The 20,476-nt window shown below is 43.2% G+C and overlaps 1 protein-coding gene across 21 annotated transcripts in view; it reads right to left on the bottom strand.

Annotated features, from left to right (window-relative positions):
- The window catches only part of LOC139553457 (bridge-like lipid transfer protein family member 1), a 142,884-nt gene that overhangs the window by 98,840 nt on the left and 23,568 nt on the right, over nucleotides 1–20,476 (bottom strand). For all 21 annotated transcript variants that reach the window (XM_071365779.1, XM_071365782.1, XM_071365785.1 and 18 more), the window contains 10 exons: nucleotides 19,257–19,335; nucleotides 19,090–19,154; nucleotides 18,667–18,923; nucleotides 18,349–18,542; nucleotides 18,126–18,205; nucleotides 17,825–17,972; nucleotides 17,540–17,696; nucleotides 17,293–17,371; nucleotides 17,035–17,126; nucleotides 16,700–16,817 (listed from right to left, as the gene is read on the bottom strand). In XM_071365779.1, the coding sequence (XP_071221880.1) occupies nucleotides 16,700–16,817; nucleotides 17,035–17,126; nucleotides 17,293–17,371; nucleotides 17,540–17,696; nucleotides 17,825–17,972; nucleotides 18,126–18,205; nucleotides 18,349–18,542; nucleotides 18,667–18,923; nucleotides 19,090–19,154; nucleotides 19,257–19,335 (1,269 nt within the window). The remainder of the gene's footprint in view (nucleotides 1–16,699; nucleotides 16,818–17,034; nucleotides 17,127–17,292; nucleotides 17,372–17,539; nucleotides 17,697–17,824; nucleotides 17,973–18,125; nucleotides 18,206–18,348; nucleotides 18,543–18,666; nucleotides 18,924–19,089; nucleotides 19,155–19,256; nucleotides 19,336–20,476) is intronic.

The following is a 20,476-nucleotide window of genomic DNA, read 5'->3' as shown; positions in this document are numbered from 1 at the left end:
TCCTAATTCTGAAGGTATGATCAATTGATGAGCACCACCAACACAGTGAATGGGGAAAATGGATTCAAAGGTAACTCCCTCTGCTGGTGACTTGCTGAATGTGCAATCGCGCCTGCAGAATTCATCCAATGACGTCATTGGTTGACTGAACCTGCTCTCTTCCTAGAGCTGGCCGCCAAAACAAACTGAGCACTCCGCTTGGAGTTTAACAAAAGGCACCTAAAGGACTCTCAGACCATGAGAAACAAGATTCTCTAGTCTGACTCTTTGGCCTGAATTCCAAGCATTACATCTGGAGGAAATACCCCATCAGACCAGAGAATCTTGTTTCTCATGGTCTGAGTCTTTAGGAGCCTTTTGGAAAACTCCAAGCGGGCTGTCATGTGCCTTTACTGAGAAGTGGCTTCCGTCTGGCCACTGTACCATAAAGGCCTGATTGTTAGAGTGCTGCAGAGATGGTTGTCCTCCTGGAATGTTCTCCCATCTCCACAGAGGAACTCTGAAGCTCTGTCAGAGTGAGCATCGGGTTCCTGGTCACCTCCCTGACCAAGGCCTTTCTCAACCCGATTGCTCAGGTTTTCCGGGTGGCCAGCTTTAGGAAAATATGTTTTGGTGGTTCCAAACATCTTCCATTTTTAAGAATAATGGAGGCCAGTGTTCTGCCACTTCTTGGGGACCTTCAATGCTGAATACATGTTATTGCTGACATGCACTGTCAACTGTGGGACCTTATATAGACAGGTGGACATGATTTGGAAAGACACAATCAGTTGAATTAACCACAGGTGGACTCCAATGAAGTTGTAGAAACATCAAGGATGATCAATGGAAACAGGATGCACCTGAGCTGAATTTCCAATCTCATAGCAAAAGGTCTGAATATTTATGTAAATAAGGTATGTTATTTTTAATACATTTACAACAATTTCTAACAACCTGTTTTCACTTTGTCATTATGGGGTATTGAGTGTAGATTGAGGAAAAAATATAATTTAAGAAATGTTTAAATAAGGCTGTAACATAACAAAATGTGGAAAAAGTCAATGGGTTTGAATACATTCCAAAGGCACTATACACACACACTATTTGTTTTGTATATTTTCCTTTTATGTTCCCCTAGCCCTACTACCCCTCCCTTAATTGGATAAAACTAAAATGGACAACACTTAGGCTTCTACTTCCATCTTATACATACTACATACATTTTATGGACAAAATGTATTTTACAATAGTTATCTTTCTGTTTGTTTTTAATCCCATCAACCCTAATCTACCATTTTGTTAAAACATATATACTTGCCAACATTTGTTTAAACGATACACCAACTCCCTGCATCATTTGTTTTAGCAGTAAGACTGAAGCTAGTTTATCCAAATACAACTCATGAATATCACAATTTATTGATAAAGTCGAAGTCAGCACTTGATTGGTTTCTGATGCAGCTGGAATTTGTACGCTTATTTTTTTAGAACACCATTATATACGTATGTTCAAAAGCCAGTGGTGACCGATCATTCAGGGCAGAGCTCCACCTGTTTAGAATTTTTTTTATATCTTTTTTCTAAACAGGTGGAGCTCTTCCCTGAATACTGGTACGGTGTATACACACACACTACCAGTCAAAAGTTTGGGCACACACCTACTCATTGAAAGGTTTTTATTTTTACTATTTTCTACATTGTAGAATAATAGTGAAGACAAACTATGAAATAACACATGGAATCATTTAGTAACCAAAAAGTGTTACATTTTTTATTTTTCAAAGTAGCAAACCTTTGCCTTGATAACAGCTTTGCACACTCTTGGCATTCTCTCAACCAGCTTCACCTGGAAAGCTTTCCAACAGTCTTGAAGGAGTTCCCACATATGAAAAACAAATGATTGTCCCACTAAGAGCAAACCAGATGGGATAGCATGTCGCTGCAGAATGCTGTGGTAGCCATGGTGGTCAAGTGTGCCTTGAATACTAAATAAATCACTGACAGTGTCACCAGCCCCACACCATCACACCTCCTCCTCCATGCTTCACAGTGGGAACCACCGGGGCGGCAGGTAGCCTAGTGGTTAGAGCGTTGGACTAGTAACCGAAAGGTTGCAAGATCGAATCCCCGAGCTGACAAGGTAAAAATCTGTCGTTCTGCCCCTGAATAAGGCAGTTAACCCACTGTTCCTAGGCTGTCATTGTAAATAAGAATTAGTTTTTAACTGACTTGCCTGGTTAAATAAAGGTTTAAACATTTATTTATTTTTAAACACACGAGATCATCCGTTCACCTACAATGCTTCTCACAAAGACACGGTGGTTGGAACCAAAAATCTCAAATTTGGACTCATCAGACCAAAGGACAGATTTAAACCTAATATCCATTGCTTGTGTTTCTTGGCCCAAGCAAGTATATTCTCCTTATTGGTGTCCTTTAGTAGGGGTTTCTTTGCAATTCGACCATGAAGGCCTGATTTCAAGCAGTCTCCTCTGAACAGTTGATGTTGAGATGTGTCTGTTACTTGAACCCCGTGAAGCATTTATTTGGGTTGCATATTCTGAGGCTGGTAACTCTAATGAAGTTATCCTCTACAGCTGAGGTAACTCTGGGTCTTCCTTTCCTGTGGCGGTCCTTATGAGAGCCAGTTTCATCAAAGCGCTTGATGGTTTTTGCGACTGCACTTGAAGAAACTTTCAAAGTGCTTGACATTTTTACGGGTTGACTGAACATTTCTTAAAGTAATGATGGACTGTCGTTTCTCTTTGCTTATTTGAGCTGTTCTTGCCCTAATATGGACTTGGTCTTCACCAAAAAGGGATATCTTCTGTATACCACCCCTACAACACAACTGATTGGCACAAACGTACTAGGGAAAGAAATTCCACAAATTAACTTGTAACAAGGAACACCTGTTAATTGAAATGCAATGCAGTGACTACCTCATGAAGCTGGTTGAGAGAATGCCAAGAGTGTGCAAAGCTGTCAAGGCAAAGGGTGGCTACTTTGAAGAATGTCAAATATTTTTTGATTTAACACTTTTTTGGTTACTAAATTATTTCATGTTATTTCATAGTTTAGGTCTTCACTATTATTCTACAATGTAGAAAACAGTAAAAATAGAAACCTTGGAATGAGTAGGTGTGTCAACTTGACTGGTACTGTATGTACACACGTTTGCAAAAAATGTCAAAACAAATTTGAGTGAAAAGCCACATACAAACATGGTTTCTTCCTTGCTTGCTTTCTTTAGTAAATGAAGGTGTTTAAGCCTAGCTCAGTGCTTTCTGTGGAGGGGGAGTAGCCAGCGGAATATACAGAGTGTAGGCGTTGGTAATCTTCTCTAGATCCGCCGTGATTGGCTCAGTGTTCTGTCACTCATGGGGACACTATGTCACCACAGAATCTACAGGGAGAGCTAGGCAGTTATAGCCCCCTTGGGTGCTGTGATAGATTTACGTTAAAAGTGCCCATCCAAGAAGGCTCAAGGTCATTGTTGACAGATAAAATTACATCAAGTCATCTACCATAGCTTTGATTGGACTGATCTTGTCAACATCATACTTTCAAAATCTTAGCTAGCAAGCTAGACAAGCAGTCATCGAAAATCACATAGACAATCTACTGGCAAATCCTTTTCAATCCTTGTCATATGAAGATAAATTATAGATTAAAAAAAGTATCGGTGCTAATCGGCCATTGGACAAACATTACACGGAAATCGGAACTTCAACAATGATTTTTTGGAAGGAATGAGTGGCTAACGCAAGCGTTGCAAAGCAATCACTATTTTGCATCCCCTGCCTGCTATTCGGTGGAGAGGGTGTGTGGTCCAAGTCTGGGTTTAAGGATTTAAAACATGTCTGAAAGGGTCTCTTTTCCAAGCTTTAAAAGGATAAACATTCACATGCAACACCATGGGACAGAAAAGGTTGAATACATTTGCCATGCTGTCAATCCAGCATGACTTCTGCTACGTTCAAAACAACTGGAAACTCTGAACTGGCAAATCTCAGACTTCAGCGAGTTCAAGACAACTGGGAACTCGGAAAAAAACTAGCTCCGACTGGGAAAATACATTTTGAACGTTCCAAAGTCAGGAACTCTGGCTTCTTTCTAGAGCTCCGACCTGAAGATCACTGACGTCATGATTCAACCTTGTTTTTTTCCGAATTCCCAGTTGTCTTGAAAGCACCATAAATCCAGAGAATGCCAACTACACGAAAGCATAATTTACAAACAAAGCATTTGTGTTTAGTGAGTCCTCCAGATCAGAGGCAGTAGGGATGACCAAGGATGTTCCTGTCCTGTTAAGCATTGAAAATGTAACGAGTACATTTGGGTGTCAGGGAAAATGTATGGAGTAAAAAGTACATTTTCTTTAGTAATGTAAAAGTAGTCAAAAATATAAATAGTAAAGTACAGATAACCCACCCAAAAAACGACTTAAGTAGTACTTTAAACTACTTTTACTTAAGTACTTTAACCAATGGTTCAAGTGAGCACAGCACAGCAACGGTGAGTCCAAAAATGTATTGTATGTTGCTCCATAAATGATGTAATATGCCAGGGAGATATGTATAGTGTAGCTAAGTAATACTAAGTGTATGTTGTGTAGTAAGCTGTTAGTATCCCATGTGCCTCACCCTAATAATTTGGTCTATTTTCCCCTCTTAATTTCACCTACTGTTCTGACTTGGTGGTGCACATGTTGCCTATAGCCTGTTTAAGATAAATGTAATCATTGAATATTGTAAGAGCTTTCGTTGTCTGCTTATTACATTTATCCTACGGTTCTGACTTGGTGTACAGGGAGAATACTGTAAGAAAGGCCCATGTCCTGAATTCTGTCGCTGTACATTTCAAAAGTGCTGAACAAAGTTATTGACTACGTCCAGCTTAGCTCTCTCATTGTTGTCTTAATAGAAATTACGGCTTGCCACATATCTGCTCATCGTTCCCTTATGCCATAGATTGTACATCTCAATTGTTACTGGTCTGTAACTAATGTTTGCCAGTGACAGTCTTCCCAATCAAATATTTGTTTTCAACAAAAAGTTCAGTAATAGACCCATGTAATTCCAGTTGATGTTGAGAGGGTTGTTTTGTTTGCGCAATGCGTTGTCAATGTGTCAGTATATTGTGTATATAAGTGAATCCTCATGATTGTATTTTCCTTCCTTTTTAGACCACATAGGCCTAATGGAAAAAATCTAATGGTAGGCTAACTGAGTGTGTCTTGCTCTCCCCCTCTCCTTAAAGAAGAGGAAAGTTAAGGCCTAACATCCATCTGAATTTCTGTCGGTGTCCATTTTGAAAGTGCTGAACGAATAGGCCTACCTCATTTGCTTGCACTAACTTATACTTAGAGCTAAGTGTTAATGATAAGAATAAACATTATGACTTACACAAATCCACAAGGAGTCAGTAGTAACCACATTTGTTTAAGCAAGTCAGCCATATCAGCTATGGTTTTTAAAAGGCAGAAAATGAGGCTGAATAAACTGTTTCACTGCCAGACAAGGCTCCGCTGATAGCCAGGTGTAGTGGTGGTATGGCTTCACTCCATGGTGCTGAAAGGAAAGCTCTGCTGTTGGGACAGCTTTATGTAGACCCTAACAGTTTGTGGGCACTGTGTGTCAAAAGTCATAGTCAAATCAAAATCAACCCGAATACAACAGGTGTAGCCTTTAACTCTTTCTTGAAAAGCATTGTTGGTAAAAAAAAAGATTTACAACAAAGTAAAAAAAAAAAAAAAGTAATAAAAAGTAACACTATACATACAAGGGGTACCGGTACCGAGTCAATGTGCGGGGGTACAGGTTAATAAAGGTAATTTGTACATGTAGGTAGGGGTGAAGTGACTATGCATAGATAATAAACAGCGAGTAGCAGCAGTTTAAAAGCAAAGGGGGAGGGGGTGTCAATGTAAATAGTCCGGGTGGACATTTGATTAATTGTTCAGCAGTATTGCTTGGGGGTAGAAGCTGGAGCCTTTTGGTCATAGACTTGGCGCTCCGGTACCCCTTGCCGTGCGGTAGCAGAGAGAACAGTCATTTCCGGTCACAACTTGTAGACTTGTTTACGTGCTGCTGTGCGGTTTGTTGCTAAACTTACTTTGCTACCTGCCAACTTTACGGTTTTATATATATTTTTTTTCTCCCCTCGCTCTACTTTTTTCATTCAACTTTTTCACCCCGGACGCTTTATCTGGACGTAGTTCGTCAGGACCTCCACCAGCCGAAGCTAAGTAGTAACATTAACATTATGCCTTCTAATTGCAGTCGCTGTACTAATAAAATACAGGAGAATGATCGCCTTATGGCGAGGATAGCTGTGTTGCAAGCCCAGCTTCAGACGCAATCGTTAGGCAAGGGTAATTTAAGTGTAGGAAAAGGATGTGCCACCAAATAAGTACAGATAGTAGTATAAATCCCCTCACACAGTCCCTGCAGCCAGACAATTTTCTCATGGCTTCTGGAAAGAAATGCTGTAGGAATGCTCAACCGGTGTCGCTCATTCAGCCGACAAACTTTCAACCGGTTCTTTCAACCCATTAAGGAACGGGTTGTAGTCAGAGGCCGAGCCTTCTCTGGTCTCTCCTCCTCCCGTTACGGGATCTGAGACGCCGAAGCCTCCGACCATTAGCTCTGACAAATTGAAAACCCTAGTCATTGGCAACTCCATTACCCGCAGTATTAGACTTAAGGCGAATCATCCAGCAATCATACACTGTTTACCAGGGGGCAGGGCTACCGACGTTAAGGCTAATCTGAAGATGGTGCTGGCTTAGGCTAAAACTGGCGAGTGTAGAGAGTATAGGGATATTGTTATCCACGTCGGCACCAACAATGTTAGGATGAAACAGTCAGAGGTCACCAAGTACAACATAGCTTCAGCGTGTAAATCAGCTAGAAAGATGTGTCGGCATCGAGTAATTGTCTCTGGCCCCCTCCCAGTTAGGGGAAGTGATGAGCTCTACAGCAGAGTCTCACAACTCAATCGCTGGTTGAAAACTGTTTTCTGCCCCTCACAAAATATAGAATTTGTAGATAATTGGCCCTCTTTCTGGAACTCACCCACAAACAGGACCAAGCCTGGCCTGCTGAGGAGTGATGGACTCCATCCTAGCTGGAGGGGTGCTCTCATCTACGAACATAGACAGGGCTCTAACTCCCCTAGCTTCACAATGAGATAGCCAGCTTAGTGGAGTCTGCCACTAGCACAGTCAGTGTAGTCAGCTCAGCTATCCCCATTGAGACCGTGTCTGTGCCTCAATCTAGGTTGGGCTAAACTAAACATGGCGGTGTTCGCTTTAGCAATCTCACTGGAATAAAGACCTCCTCCATTCCTGTCATTATTGAAAGAGATTGTCATGTCTCACATCTCAAAATAGGGCTACTTAATGTTAGATACCTCACTTCCAAGGCAGTAACAGTAAATTAACTAATCATAATCTTGATGTGATTGGCCTGACTGAAACATGGCTTAAGCCTGATGAATTTACTGTGTTAAATGAGGCCTCACCTCCTGGTTACACTAGTGACTATATCCCCCGCGCATCCCGCAAAGGCGGAGGTGTTGCTAACATTTACAATAGCAAATTTCAATTTATAAAAAAATATGTATATACTGCGTTTTCGTCTTTTGAGCTTCTAGTCATGAAATCTATGCAGCCTACTCAATCACTTTTTATAGCTACTGTTTACAGGCCTCCTGGGCCATATACCTCATTCCTCACTGAGATCTCTGAATTCCTATCTGACCTTGTAGTCATGGCAGGTAATATTCACATTTTTGGTGACTTTAAAATTAACATGGAAAAGTCCACAGACCCACTCCAAAAGGCTTTCGGAGCCATCATCGACCCAGTGGGTTTTGTCCAACATGTCTCAGGACCTACTCACTGCCACAATCATACTCTGGACCTAGTTTTGTCCCGTGGAATAAATGTTGTGGATCTTAATGTTTTTCCTCATAATCCTGGACTATCGGACCACCATTTTATTAAGTTTACTATCACAACAAATAATTTGCTCAGACCCCAACCAAGGATCATCAAAAGCTGTGCTATAAATTCTCAGACAACCCAAAGATTCCTAGATGCCCTTCCAGACTCCCTCCACCTACCCAAGGATGTTAGAGTACAAAAATCAGTTAACCACCTAACTGAGGAACTCAATTTAACCTTGCGTAATACCCTAGATGCAGTCGCACCCCTAAAAACAAAAAACATTTGTCATAAGAAACTAGCTCCCTGGTATACAGAAAATACCCGAGCTCTGAAGCAAGCTTCCAGAAAATTGGAACGGAAATGGCGCGACACCAAACTGGAAGTCTTCCGACTAGCTTGGAAAGCACCGTGCAGTATCGAAGAGCCCTCACTGCTGCTTGATCATCCTATTTTCCAACTTAATTGGGGAAAATAAGAACAATCCAAAATGTATTTTTTGATACTTTTCGGGAAAGGTAACTAAAAAGCTGCATTCCCCAAGAGAGGATGGCTTTCAGTTCAGCAGTGATAAATTCATGAACTTCTTTGACGAAAAGATTATGATCATTGGAAGGCAAATTACAGACTCCTCTTTAAATCTGCGTATTCCTCTAAAGTTAAGTTGTCCTGAGTCTGCACAACACTGCCAGGACCTAGGATCAAGGGAGACACTCAAGTTTTTCTCTTGACACATTGATGAAAATAATCTTTGCCTCTAAACCATCAAGCTGCATACTGGACCCTATTCCAACTGAACTACTGAAAGAGCTGCTTCCTGTGCTTGGCTCTCTATCCACCGGATGTGTACCAAACTCACTAAAAGTGGCAGTAATAAAACCTCTCTTGAAAAAGCCAAACCTTGACCCAGAAAATATAAAAAAACTAAAAATCTGCCTATATCGAATCTCCCATTCTTCTCAAATATTTTAGAAAAAGCTGTTGCACAGCAACTCACTGTCTTCCTGAAGACAAACAATGTATACAAAATGCTTCAGTTTGGTTTTAGAACCCATCATAGCACTGAGACTGCACTTGTGAAGGTGGTAAATTACCTTTTAATGGCGTCACAGCGAGGCTCTGCATCTGTCCTCGTGCTCCTAGATCTTAGTGCTGCTTTTGATACCATTCTTTTGGAGAGATTGGAAACCAAAATTGGTCTACACGGACAAGTTCTGGCCTGGTTTAGATCTTATCAGTTTGTCTCTGTAGATGGTTTGTCCTCTGATGAATCAACTGTACATTTTGGTGTTCCTCAAGGCTCCGTTTTAGGACCACTATTGTTTTCACTATATATTTTACCTCTTGTGATGTCATTCGGAAACATAATGTTAACTTTCACTGCTATGCGGACGACACACAGCTGTACATTTTGATGAAACATGGTGAAGCCCCCAAAATTGCCCTCCCTGGAAGCCTGTGTTTCAGACATAAGCAAGTGGATGGCGGCAAATGTTCTACTTTTAAACTCGAACAAAACAGAGATGCTAGTTCTAGGTCCCAAGAAACATAGAGATATTCTGTTGAATCTGACAATTAATCTTGATGTTTGTACAGTCGTTCCAAATAAAACTGAAGGACCTCGGCGTTACTCTGGACCCTGATCTCTCTTTTGACGAACATATCAAGACTGTTTCAAGGACGGCTTTTTTCCATCTACGTAACATTGCAAAAATCAGACTTTCTGTCCGAAACTGATGCAGAAAAATGTATCCATGCTTTTGTCACCTCTAGGTTAGACTACCGCAATGCTCTACTTTCTGGCTACCCCGGATAAAGCACAAAATAAACTTCAGTTAGTGCTAAACACGGCTGCTAGAATCTTGACTAGAACCAAAAAAAAATATCATATTACCCCAGTGCTAGCCTCTATACACTGGCTTCCTGTTAAGGCTAGGGCTGATTTCAAGGTTTTACTGCTAACCTACAAAGCATTACATGGGTTTGCTCCTACCTATCTTTCCGATTTGGTCCTGCCGTACATACCTACACGTACGCTATGGTCACAAGACGCAGGCCTCCTTACTGTCCCTAGAATTTCTAAGCAAACAGCTGGAGGCAGGGCTTTCTCGTATGGAGCTCCATAAGACTCATCTCTTCAGTAGGTACTACGATTGAGTGTAGTCTGGCCCAGGAGTGTGAAGATGAACGGAAAGGCACTGGAGCAACGAACCGCTCTTGCCGTCTCTGCCTGGCCGGTTCCCCTCTCTCCACTGGGATTTTCTGCCTCAAACCCTATTACAGGGGCTGAGTCACTGGCTTACTGGTGCTCTTCCATGCCGTCCCTAGGAGGGGTGCGTCACTTGAGTGGGTTGAGTCACTGCCCTGATCTTCCTGTCCGGGTTGGCGCCCCCCCCCTCTGGTTCGTGCCGTGGGGGAGATCTTTGTGGGTTATATATGGCCTTGTCTCAGGATGGAAAGTTGGTGGTTGAAGATATCCCTCTAGTGGTGTGGGGGCTGTGCTTTGGCAAAGTGGGTGGGGTTATATCTTGCCTGTTTGGCCCTGTCCGGGGGTACCGTCGGACGGGCCCACAGTGTCTCTCGACCCCTCCTGTCTCAACCTCCAGTATTTATGCTGCAATGGTTTGTGTCGGGGGGCTAGGGTCAGTCTGTTATATCTGGAGTATTTATCCTGTCTTATCCGGTGTCCTGTGTGAATTTAAGTATGCTCTCTCTAATTATTTTTCCCTCTTTCTCTCTCTCGGGGGACCTGAGCCCTAAGACCATGCCTCAGGACCACCTGGCCTGATGACTCCTTGCTGTCCCGAGTCCACCTGGTCGTGCTGCTGCTCCAGTTTCAACTGTTCTGCTTGCGGCTATGGAACCCTGACCTGTTCACTGGACGTGCTTCCTTGTCCCAGACCTGCTGTTTTCAACTCTCTAGAGAGAGCAAGAGCGGTACAGATTCTCTGAATGATCAGCTATGAAAAGCCAACTGACATTTACTCCTGAGGTGCTGGCCTGTTGCACTCTCTACAACCACTGTGATGATTATTATTATTTGACCCTGCTGGTCATCAATGAACATTTGAACATCTTGGCCATGTTCTGTTATAACCTCCACCTGACACAGCCAGAAGAGGACTGGCCACCCCTCATAGCCTGGTTTCTTCCTAGGTTCCGGCCTTTCTATGGAGTTTTTCCTAGCCACCGTGCTTCTACACCTACATTGCTTGCTGTTTGGGGTTTTAGGCTGGGTTTCTGTACAGCACTTTGACATCAGCTGATGTAAGAAGGGCTTTATAAATACATTTGATTGAATAGTCTATGACTTGGGTGACTGGAGTCTTTAACAATTTTTGGGGCCTTCCTCTGAGACCGCCTATTATATAGGTCCTGGATGGCAGGAAGCTTGACCCCAGTGATGTACTGGCCATTACGCACTATCCTCTGTAGTGCCTTATGGTCAGATGCCGAGCAGTTGCCATTCCAGGCAGTGATGCAACCGGTCAAGATGTTCTCGATGGTGCAGCTGTAGAACGTTTTGAAAATCTGGGGACCCTGAGGGGGAAAATGTGTTGTCGTGCCCTATTCGCAACTGTTTTGTTGTGTCTGGACCATGATAGTTTGTTGGTGATGTGGACACCAAGGAACTTAACTCTCAACCCACTCCACTACAGCCCTGTCGATGTTAGGTGTAAGCAAGCAATGTAGGTGTAGAAGCACGGTGGCTAGGAAAAACCTCAGTCCAAGATCAGAAACTTTGTCTTTCTCACATTGAGGGAGAGATTGTTGTCCTGGCACCACACTGCAAGGTCTCTGACCTCCTCCCTATAGGCTGTCTCATCGGTGTCTGTGATCAGGTCTACCACTGTTGTGTCGTCAGCAAACTTAATGGTGGTGTTGGAGTCGTGTTTGGCCACACAGTTGTGGATAAACAGGGAGTACAGGAGGGAACTAAGCATGCACCCCTGAGGGGCCCCAGTGTTGAGGATCAGCGTGGAAGATGTGTTTTTGCCTACCCTTACCACCTGGGGGGCGGCCCGTCAGGAAGTCCAGGATCCAGCTGCAGAGGGAGGTGTTCGGTCCCAGGGTCCTTAGCTTAGTGATGAGATTTGTGGGCACTATGGTGTTGAACGCTGAGCTGTAGTCAATGAACAGCATTCTCACATAGGTGTTCCTTTTGTCCAGGTGGGAAAGGGCAATGTGGAGTGCGATTTAAGATTACGTCATCTGTTGGGGCGGTATGCGAATTGGAGTGTGTCTAGGGTTTCCGGGATGATGGTGTTGATGTGAGCCATGGCCAGCCTTTCAAAGCACTTCATGGCTACCGACGTGAGTGCTACGAGGCGTAATCATTTAGGGATGTTACCTTCGCTTCCTTGGGCACAGGGACTATGGTGGTCTGTTTGAAACATGCAGCTATTACAGACTCGGTCAGGGAGAGTTTGAAAATGTCAGTGAAGACACTTGCCAGTTGGTCCGCGCATGCTTTGAGTACACGTCCTGGTAATCCGTCTAGCCCCACGGCTTTGTGAATGTTGACTTGTTTAAAGGTCTTGCTCAAATCGGTTACCGAGAGCGTGATCACAGTCGTCCAGAACAGCTGGTGCTCTCATGCATGCTTCAGTGTTGCTTGCCTTGAAGCGAGCATAAAAAGGTATTGGTAGGCTGGTAGGCTCGCGTCACTGGGCAGCTCGCAACTGGGCAGCTCGCAACTGGGTTTCCCTTTGTAGTCCGTAATAGTTTGCAAGCCCTGCCACATCCGACGAGCGTCAAAGCCGGTGTAGTAGGATTCAGTCTTAGTCCTCTCTAGTGCAATTAATATATTGTTTGACGTTGTGTTGTGTAGTGGATTTGCTGGCATGCATAAAAAAATTATATTTCTTTGCCCCACCAAGATTTAACATGCTAATATCACCACTGACAACAGCTTGCAATATATATACCACAATTTTGGTTGAATGTTCCAGGCAGGTTCCAGAATCTTCTTCAGATGGTTAACATCTTCTTGTGTTGGGTAATGGCAGCTGTTTTAGCAAGCTTTGGCTATGTTGGGTTTGGGGGGGGCTTTGACTCTGGCTCCTTGAAGAGAACCATCTGGTCCTTTCTGCACTCCACAACCAGGTGGACAAGCCTCTCGTACACTTTCTTCACCGCACACTGCTTCGACCTCTTGCAGAAGATTTGTGTGTACTGCAAGTCTCCTGGAAAGACATGAAGACTGATCATGAGGATGTGTAACCATACAATAGACCATGTTCATCTGTAAACAAATAAGGGCACAGTAGACTGGTATGCGTTTTGCTTGACTTGTAGGCAGTCTAGCTGTGTATAAGCACCTACAGTTGTGCTGTTGAGTAGACAAGCTAGAAGAGTATACCAACAGCCACTCTCCCACATGCCACAGAACTGACTGCAAGGGTAAGAAAAGTTTGAGAAGCACTTGTTTTGTAGACAGTTTAGTGTATTGGTGATTTTGTTTTCTCAAGAGGGTATTGTGCTTTTATAAATACCTTTGGCTGTCCTGGCTGGTTTCAAAGTAAGATGATGTTGATCTTGAGTTTATTCCAAGCTGAAAGCTTTCATCTAAATGGGTCTACAGGTTCTGTACTACTAAAGCTGGTGTCAAGGTTATTGTCATCAGTAGCAGGGTTAGTCTGTAGGACACTCAGTAGTCAGTGATTAACCAACATTTTACTACTTTTCCCCCATCAATACACACTCAAAGCAACGAACTACATCCACCCACCCCCCTCATGTCAATAGATCATGCATACTAACCTTTACACACCCACCCCCAACAGACACCAGTCAGTCAACCACACCATCCCCTCCTTTGCTCAAATTTAGACTTCAAGCCCTGCATGAACAATAATACAGAGAACTACAGTAGAAGTTGTAGCCTCATTGTAAACACACCAACTATGACAACAAGACACGGACCATGTTTATGCCTAGCTCCAATATATTTATTTGCTCATCATGGAGTCATGGAAAGATTTAAGTTAGATTTTAGGAGACTTACACTAGCTCCTGGTGCTGATATCTTTGCAGATGTTGATGGGATCAGACTCTAATAGAACACAGTCAAGTCAGCCTCTGCGGAAGTTCTTTATCTAGCTAATGGTTCGCTTACCTAAGGAAGCTGACGTTAGCTTGCAACGTTAAATCACATTGCCAGATGGCAGCTGCCTAATTACATTGATATGCTTTGGAATGTATGGCCAGCGTATTATGAAAGCTAGCTAGCTAGATTTTGGTTTAGATAAACAAATTTGTTTGCTAACTAGTTAGCTTGGTAACATTAGCTGCGTTACCTCAGCTTGACTTCTTTTCACGGGTGATGTTGGGCTGATCGGTTAGCTCCCTCTTTGAAGTGAAGGGGAAAATCGATAGAATAGCATCACTTTTCAACGTTCGACGACATGGCAACCCCATCAGTTGAGACTTCAGTTCCGTCAGAAATCCTCTGGCTGAAAGTGCTGGCTACAAAACAGACATTTCTATATTTCTCACACCTCCACGGGCGGTCCTGGACATTCTGAAATCCCTAGGAATTCTGGACATTGTGGTTTGCTTACAACCAGTCAATGTAGCTGGCCCGTTTCTACCCGTGAGATGTAAAAACGCTCGTATTTGCGTGTAGTGAGGAAATAAATGCTTATTAATAAATATTAATGGAGATAGTGCCTTCGGAAAGTATTCAGACCACTTGACTTTTCCCACATTTTATTACGCCTTATTCTAAAATTGATTTCTACACACAATACCCCATAATGACAAAGCACAAACAGGTTTTTAGAAATTTTTGCAAATGTATAAATATCACATTTACATAAGTATTCAGATCCTTCACTCAGTACTTTGTTGAAGCACCTCTGGCAGCGATTACAGCATCGAGTCTTCTTGAGTATGACGCTACAAGCTTGGTACACCTGTATTTGGGGTGTTTCTCCCATTCTTCTCTTCAGATCCTGAAGCTCTGTCAGGTTGGATGGGAAGCGTTGCTGCACAGCTTTTTTTCAGGTCTCTCCAAAGATGTTCGATCGGGTTCAAGTCCGGGCTCTTGCTGGGTCACTCAAGTACATTGAGACTTGTCCCAAAACCACTCCTGTGTTGTCTTGGCTGAGAGCTTAGGGTCGTCTAAGGTCTCTGGAGCAGGTTTTCATGAAGGATCTCTTTGTACTTTGATCCGTTCATCTTTGCCTCGATCCTGACTCGTCTCCCAGTCCCTGCCGCTGAAAAACATCCCCACGGCATGATGCTGCCACCCATGCTTCACCGTAGGGATGGTGCCTGGTTTCCTCCAGACGTGATGCTTGGCATTCAGGCCAAAGAGTTCAATATTGGTTTCATCAGACCAGAGAATGTTGTTTCTCATAGTCTTAAGGTGACTTTTGGCAAACTCCAAGAGGGCTGTCGTGTGCCTTTTAAGTGAGGAGAGGCTTCCGTCTGGCCACTGGTGAGCTGCAGAGATGGTTGTCCTTCTGGAAGGTTCTCCCATCTCCACAGAGAAACTACAGAGCTCTGTCAGTGACCATCAGTTTCTTGATAACCTCCCTGACCAAGGCCCTTCTCCCCCGATTGCTCAGTTTGGCCCGGGCGGCCAGCTCTAGGAAGAGTCTTGGTGGTTCCAAACTTCTTCCATTTAAGAATGATGAAGGCCACTGTGTTTTTGGGGACCTTCAATGCTGCAGAAATGTTTTAGTACCCTTCCCCAAATCTGTGCCTCGACACAATCCTGTCTCAGAGCTCTACAGACAATTCCTTCGACCTCATGTGGGACCTTATATAGACAGGTGTGTGCCCTTCCAAATCATGTCCAATCAATTGAATTTACCACAGGTGGACTCCAATCAAGTTGTAGAAAAATCTCAAGGAAGATCAATGGAATTAGGATGCACCTGAGCTCAATTTCAGGTCTCATAGCAAAGGGACTGAATACTTATGTATTAAAACTTATTTACATATCTAAACATTTCCAAAAACAGTTTTCGCTTTGTCATTATGGGGTATTGTGTGTAGATTGCTGAGGATTGTTTTATTTTAGAATAAGGCTGTAACGTAACAACATGTGGAAAAAGTCAAGGAGTCTGAATACCTATAGGTAGCCTAGTGGGGCGGCAGATAGCCTAGTGGTTAGAGTGTTGGGCCAGTAACCGAAAGGTTGCTAGATCGAATCCCTGAGCTGTTGAGGTAAAAATCTGTCGTTCTACCCCTGAACAAGGCAGTTAACCCACTGTTCCTAGACCAACATTGTAAATAAGAATTTGTTCTTAACTTGCCTAGTTAAAAAAATATATATATATACCTTCCGAAGGCACTGTATATAGTGAAATTAAGCAGCGATGAAATTTCCCTTTAAAAGTACCAGAGAGCCCACTCTGGAAATGTTACGTGTTTGAAGAGTATATTGTTACAAACAATATGTCTAAAAATAAGCAAAATCAAAAAGGGGCATTTTGAGAGATTGATATTTTAAATATTGAATAAATTAAAGTCCGAATTTTTATTTCAGAATCTAGACACTCCATATTTGAGAACAATAATACCAAGATGTCTGTATCCTGTACGGTTCACAGATCATAGGGTCTTACATGTATAGCTCTAAAAAGAGAATAAAATGGCCACTTAGTGATACAAATGTAAAAAGCATGTAAAAAATCCTTGCTCCCAAAGAAGTAACTATGTGAGAATGGCCAAGAAAAATCTCAGATACCACAAATATTTTCGGACTAAGCTGGTGTGGAATCGCCCTATAAACAGATTGAGAGAAGGTCTTACCTGTGAAGAAGTTTTTCTGGGCGTAAATAAAGTGATAGGTGGCCTTGTACACCTCTATCTCACAGTTCCAGGACTGGGGCATGTTCCACACACTGGGATAGCTGGCAATCACATGGAACTAAGGGGAGAAGTGTCAGAGGCAACAATCACGTCAACATGCTTTCATGTTCACAAGGAGGTGCACTAACACACCTGATTTAACTCATCAAGGGCTTGGTAATTCATTTGTACACAGTTTTGATTCAATCACTCATTAAAAAAATGTGTAATGGAAACTCTGGATATGGCTTGTGGCTGAATAGGACCCCTGCAGATTCCTACTGTGCTGTACTTACAGCCAGCATCTCAGCCTCCAGCAGAGTCCTGTACTGCATGCTGGTGGTTGTGTCGACATGGAGCAGCTGGCCTTTGATGGTGGGAGAGTAGCCTAGGGAGAGAGGGTCAAACAAATGCTCACAGTTGAAGTTTGGTGATGGTAATATTGTCATGATTAATGCATGATTTCATGGCATCGCACCAGCTTCTTACCCTGTAACCATAGACACAGTCATCCACTTTCTTCTAACCTCAGTTCTTTCTCACTGTCCACTCACCAGTCTCCCCCACAGTCATGGGGATGTTCACTTCCAGATAAGAGCCTGCTCCGACATTCACATGTATGGCATTGGTTTCCTAAGAGCAGGAAAATCAATAGATCACATATTTAGAGAAACACATGATCCCATTGTGGAATGGAATATAACAGTTTAGAGCTATTTAGATCTGTCATTATCTAATACTATCAAAAAAAGAGACAGAAGAGGAGAGAAACAGAGAGTGAGAAGCTTGCTCTCCTGGTACCCTGTTTTTGGTGAAGAGCAGGTCTATGGTGGCGTCTGCGATAATGTTCATGCGGAGTTCAAAGGCCAGAATCTGTCTGGGTTTGCCGGGCTGAGCCACCGCCGTAACACCCATGGACTGGTAGTCTGCCGGTAGGAAGAACTTCCACAGGCAATCCCTGCATATAGAAATATAACCCTTAGTCATTCTATTTTTATGGTCGCTGCACACAGGAGAGAATGCTGAGTCTGGTGAACAGCGAATTAGATTTTATGTATAGTAGTAGTGTGTGTGTGGTGTGTGTACCTCTGCCTGTCCGCCCAGGGCCCGTAGTTGAAGTCAGTTCCTTTCCCACAGACTATGTCCAGACCCCAGCAGGGAGGCAGATCCTGCAGTTTGGTTCCTTCTCCACATAGCTCTGGATCCCCACTCTCCTGCTCCTCTGGGACCAGGCCTGACACACACACACAAACATAAATAGTCATTCCAAAACACAAGAACATTCATGAAACCACGTCAAACCCAAAATCAAGTGTAGAAACAGTGTCAATACACCCATATCTTACACGATTCATCATGACCAGAGTTCTACATACTATGGTCGTACCTGGTTCATCCTGGTAATAGTAGATGTCCACGTCATTGGACTGCATGACCACAAACCCTTCTCCCATCAGTCTGGGCGGCCTATAGAGGAGAACACAGAATCTCAGAATACTGCTATACCACTATTAATGTGGCTCTTAAGATGTTAAACATTTCTCGTTTTGCATACTCGTGTAATGGGGTCAGGGGTTAACTGTTTGGGATTAGATCGAAGGTTAACTCACTCATCGTTTTGCATGCCCAGGTAGCGTGGGCTGGGTACTAGCATGACGCGGACATTCTCCAGAGAGCCCTTGACTATGTGCATGTACTGGTCTAGGTGGCTGGACGGGGGCTTGGTGGCGTATGTCAGGAAGGCATCCTCAAAGTTCACACATATCGTCTGGGGGAGGTGGTGGTTCCCGAATGCCAAGCGACCCTGGAAAAATACACACAGAGGTGATGATGAGAATTATACATATGTGCACTTTCATAGAACCTAACCATTGACTTGTGTGTGTGGGCGTGATGTCTCATATGTAGCTAAGCTAAAGGCAACTCACAGTGCTGATGTTGACTTTGATGACGGGGATGAGGGATCTCCAAGATGACGATGGGTCTGGAGTCTCTCCTTTGATGTTAACACTGTCCAGGCTCTTTTCTCGTTCCTCTCTTTCCCTTTCCTCGTCTTTTTTGGGCGGTATGAGGGTGGGGTCCAACCCAAAGGTCTCCTCCAGACGTGCATAGAGGTCTGTCCGGTTGTAAACGTGGAACTCAAATCCATTTACGGTCACGTAGAGCCTGGTCTCAGCTTTGGGGTCTGGAGAAGACAAGAACAAGGTCATCTGTAACTTTGGTCAAGAATCATGGAGAAGAGTACTGCTGAGTACAAGCTATTTGAGATTCCTGTGGCATCCCGCCACTCCTACACCTACAGACTTGCTATCCAAATCCAAATCATTATGTCTCTCCTACAGTCCACTCACCATGCTGTTTCTGCTTAGGGTTATACATTTTCCACCAACGGAATATAAAGAAACCATCTTGTATTCTGTAACACAAAATACATGAAATATAATAAAATAGTATTAGAATATAAGCATGTATTATATAGAAAGCAGAATACATAACAGAATAGTGTAAAAGTAAGCACCTGATGGACATGTCTTTGTTGATAAAGTACACATCCCTGAACATGACCTTCCCCGACAGCACCGAGAAAGAGAAGGAGCCTGTGGAGAGAAAGGACAGATTAGGTCAACTGGGAGCCAAGTCAATCAATCCCTATCCCAGTCTGCTGTTCCCACATGCTTCAAGAGGGCCACCATTGTTCCTGTTCCCAAGAAAGCTAAGGTAACTGAGCTAAACGACTATCGCCCCATAGCACTCACTTCCGTCATCATAAATTGCTTTGAGAGACTAGTCAAGGACCATATCACCTCCACCCTACCTGACACCCTAGACCCACTCCAATTTGCTTACCGCCCCAATAGGTCCACAGACGACACAATCGCAATCACACTGACCTAACCCATCTGGACAAGAGGAATACCTAAGTAAGAATGCTGTTCATCGACTACAGCTCAGCATTTAACACCATATTACCCTCCAAAATCGTCATTATGCTCAAGACCCTGGATCTCAACTAGAGGTCGACCGATTAATCGGAATGGACGATTTATTAGGGCCGATTTCAAGTTTTCATAACAATCAGTAATCAGCATTTTTGGACACCGATCATGGCCGATTACATTCCACTCCACGAGGAGACTGCGTGGCAGGCTGACTACCTGTTATGCGAGTGCAGCAAGTATCCAAGGTAAGGTGCTAGCTAGCATTAAACTTATCTTATAAAAAAACAATCAATCTTAACATAATCACTAGTTAACTACACATGGTTGATGATATGAATAGTTTATCTAGCTTGTCTTGCGTTGCATATAATCGATGCGGTGCCTGTTAATTTATCATTGAATCACAGCCTACTTCGCCAAACGGGTGATTTAACAAGCACATTCGCGAAAAAAGCACTGTCGTCGCACACCAATGTGTACCTAACCATAAACATCAATGCCTTTCTTAAAATCAATACACAAGTATATATTTTTAAACCTGCATATTTAGTTAATATTGACTGCTAACATGAATTTCTATTAACTAGGGAAATTGTGTCACTTTTCTTGCGTTCTGTGCAAGCAGAGTCAGGGTATATGCAGCAGTTTGGGCCGCCTGGCTCGTTGCGAACTGTGTGAAGACCATTTCCTCCTAACAAAGACCATAATTCATTTGCCAGAATTTTACATAATTATGACGTAACAGTGAAGGTTGTGCAATGTAACCACAATATTTAGACTTATGGATGCCACCCGTTAG

This window comes from Salvelinus alpinus, chromosome 25 (assembly GCF_045679555.1).
Source record: "Salvelinus alpinus chromosome 25, SLU_Salpinus.1, whole genome shotgun sequence".
In the NCBI taxonomy this organism is placed as follows: Eukaryota; Metazoa; Chordata; class Actinopteri; order Salmoniformes; family Salmonidae; genus Salvelinus; species Salvelinus alpinus.
The sequence above is the reverse complement of the archived record's forward strand: the minus strand, read 5'-3'. Positions and strand labels throughout refer to the sequence as shown.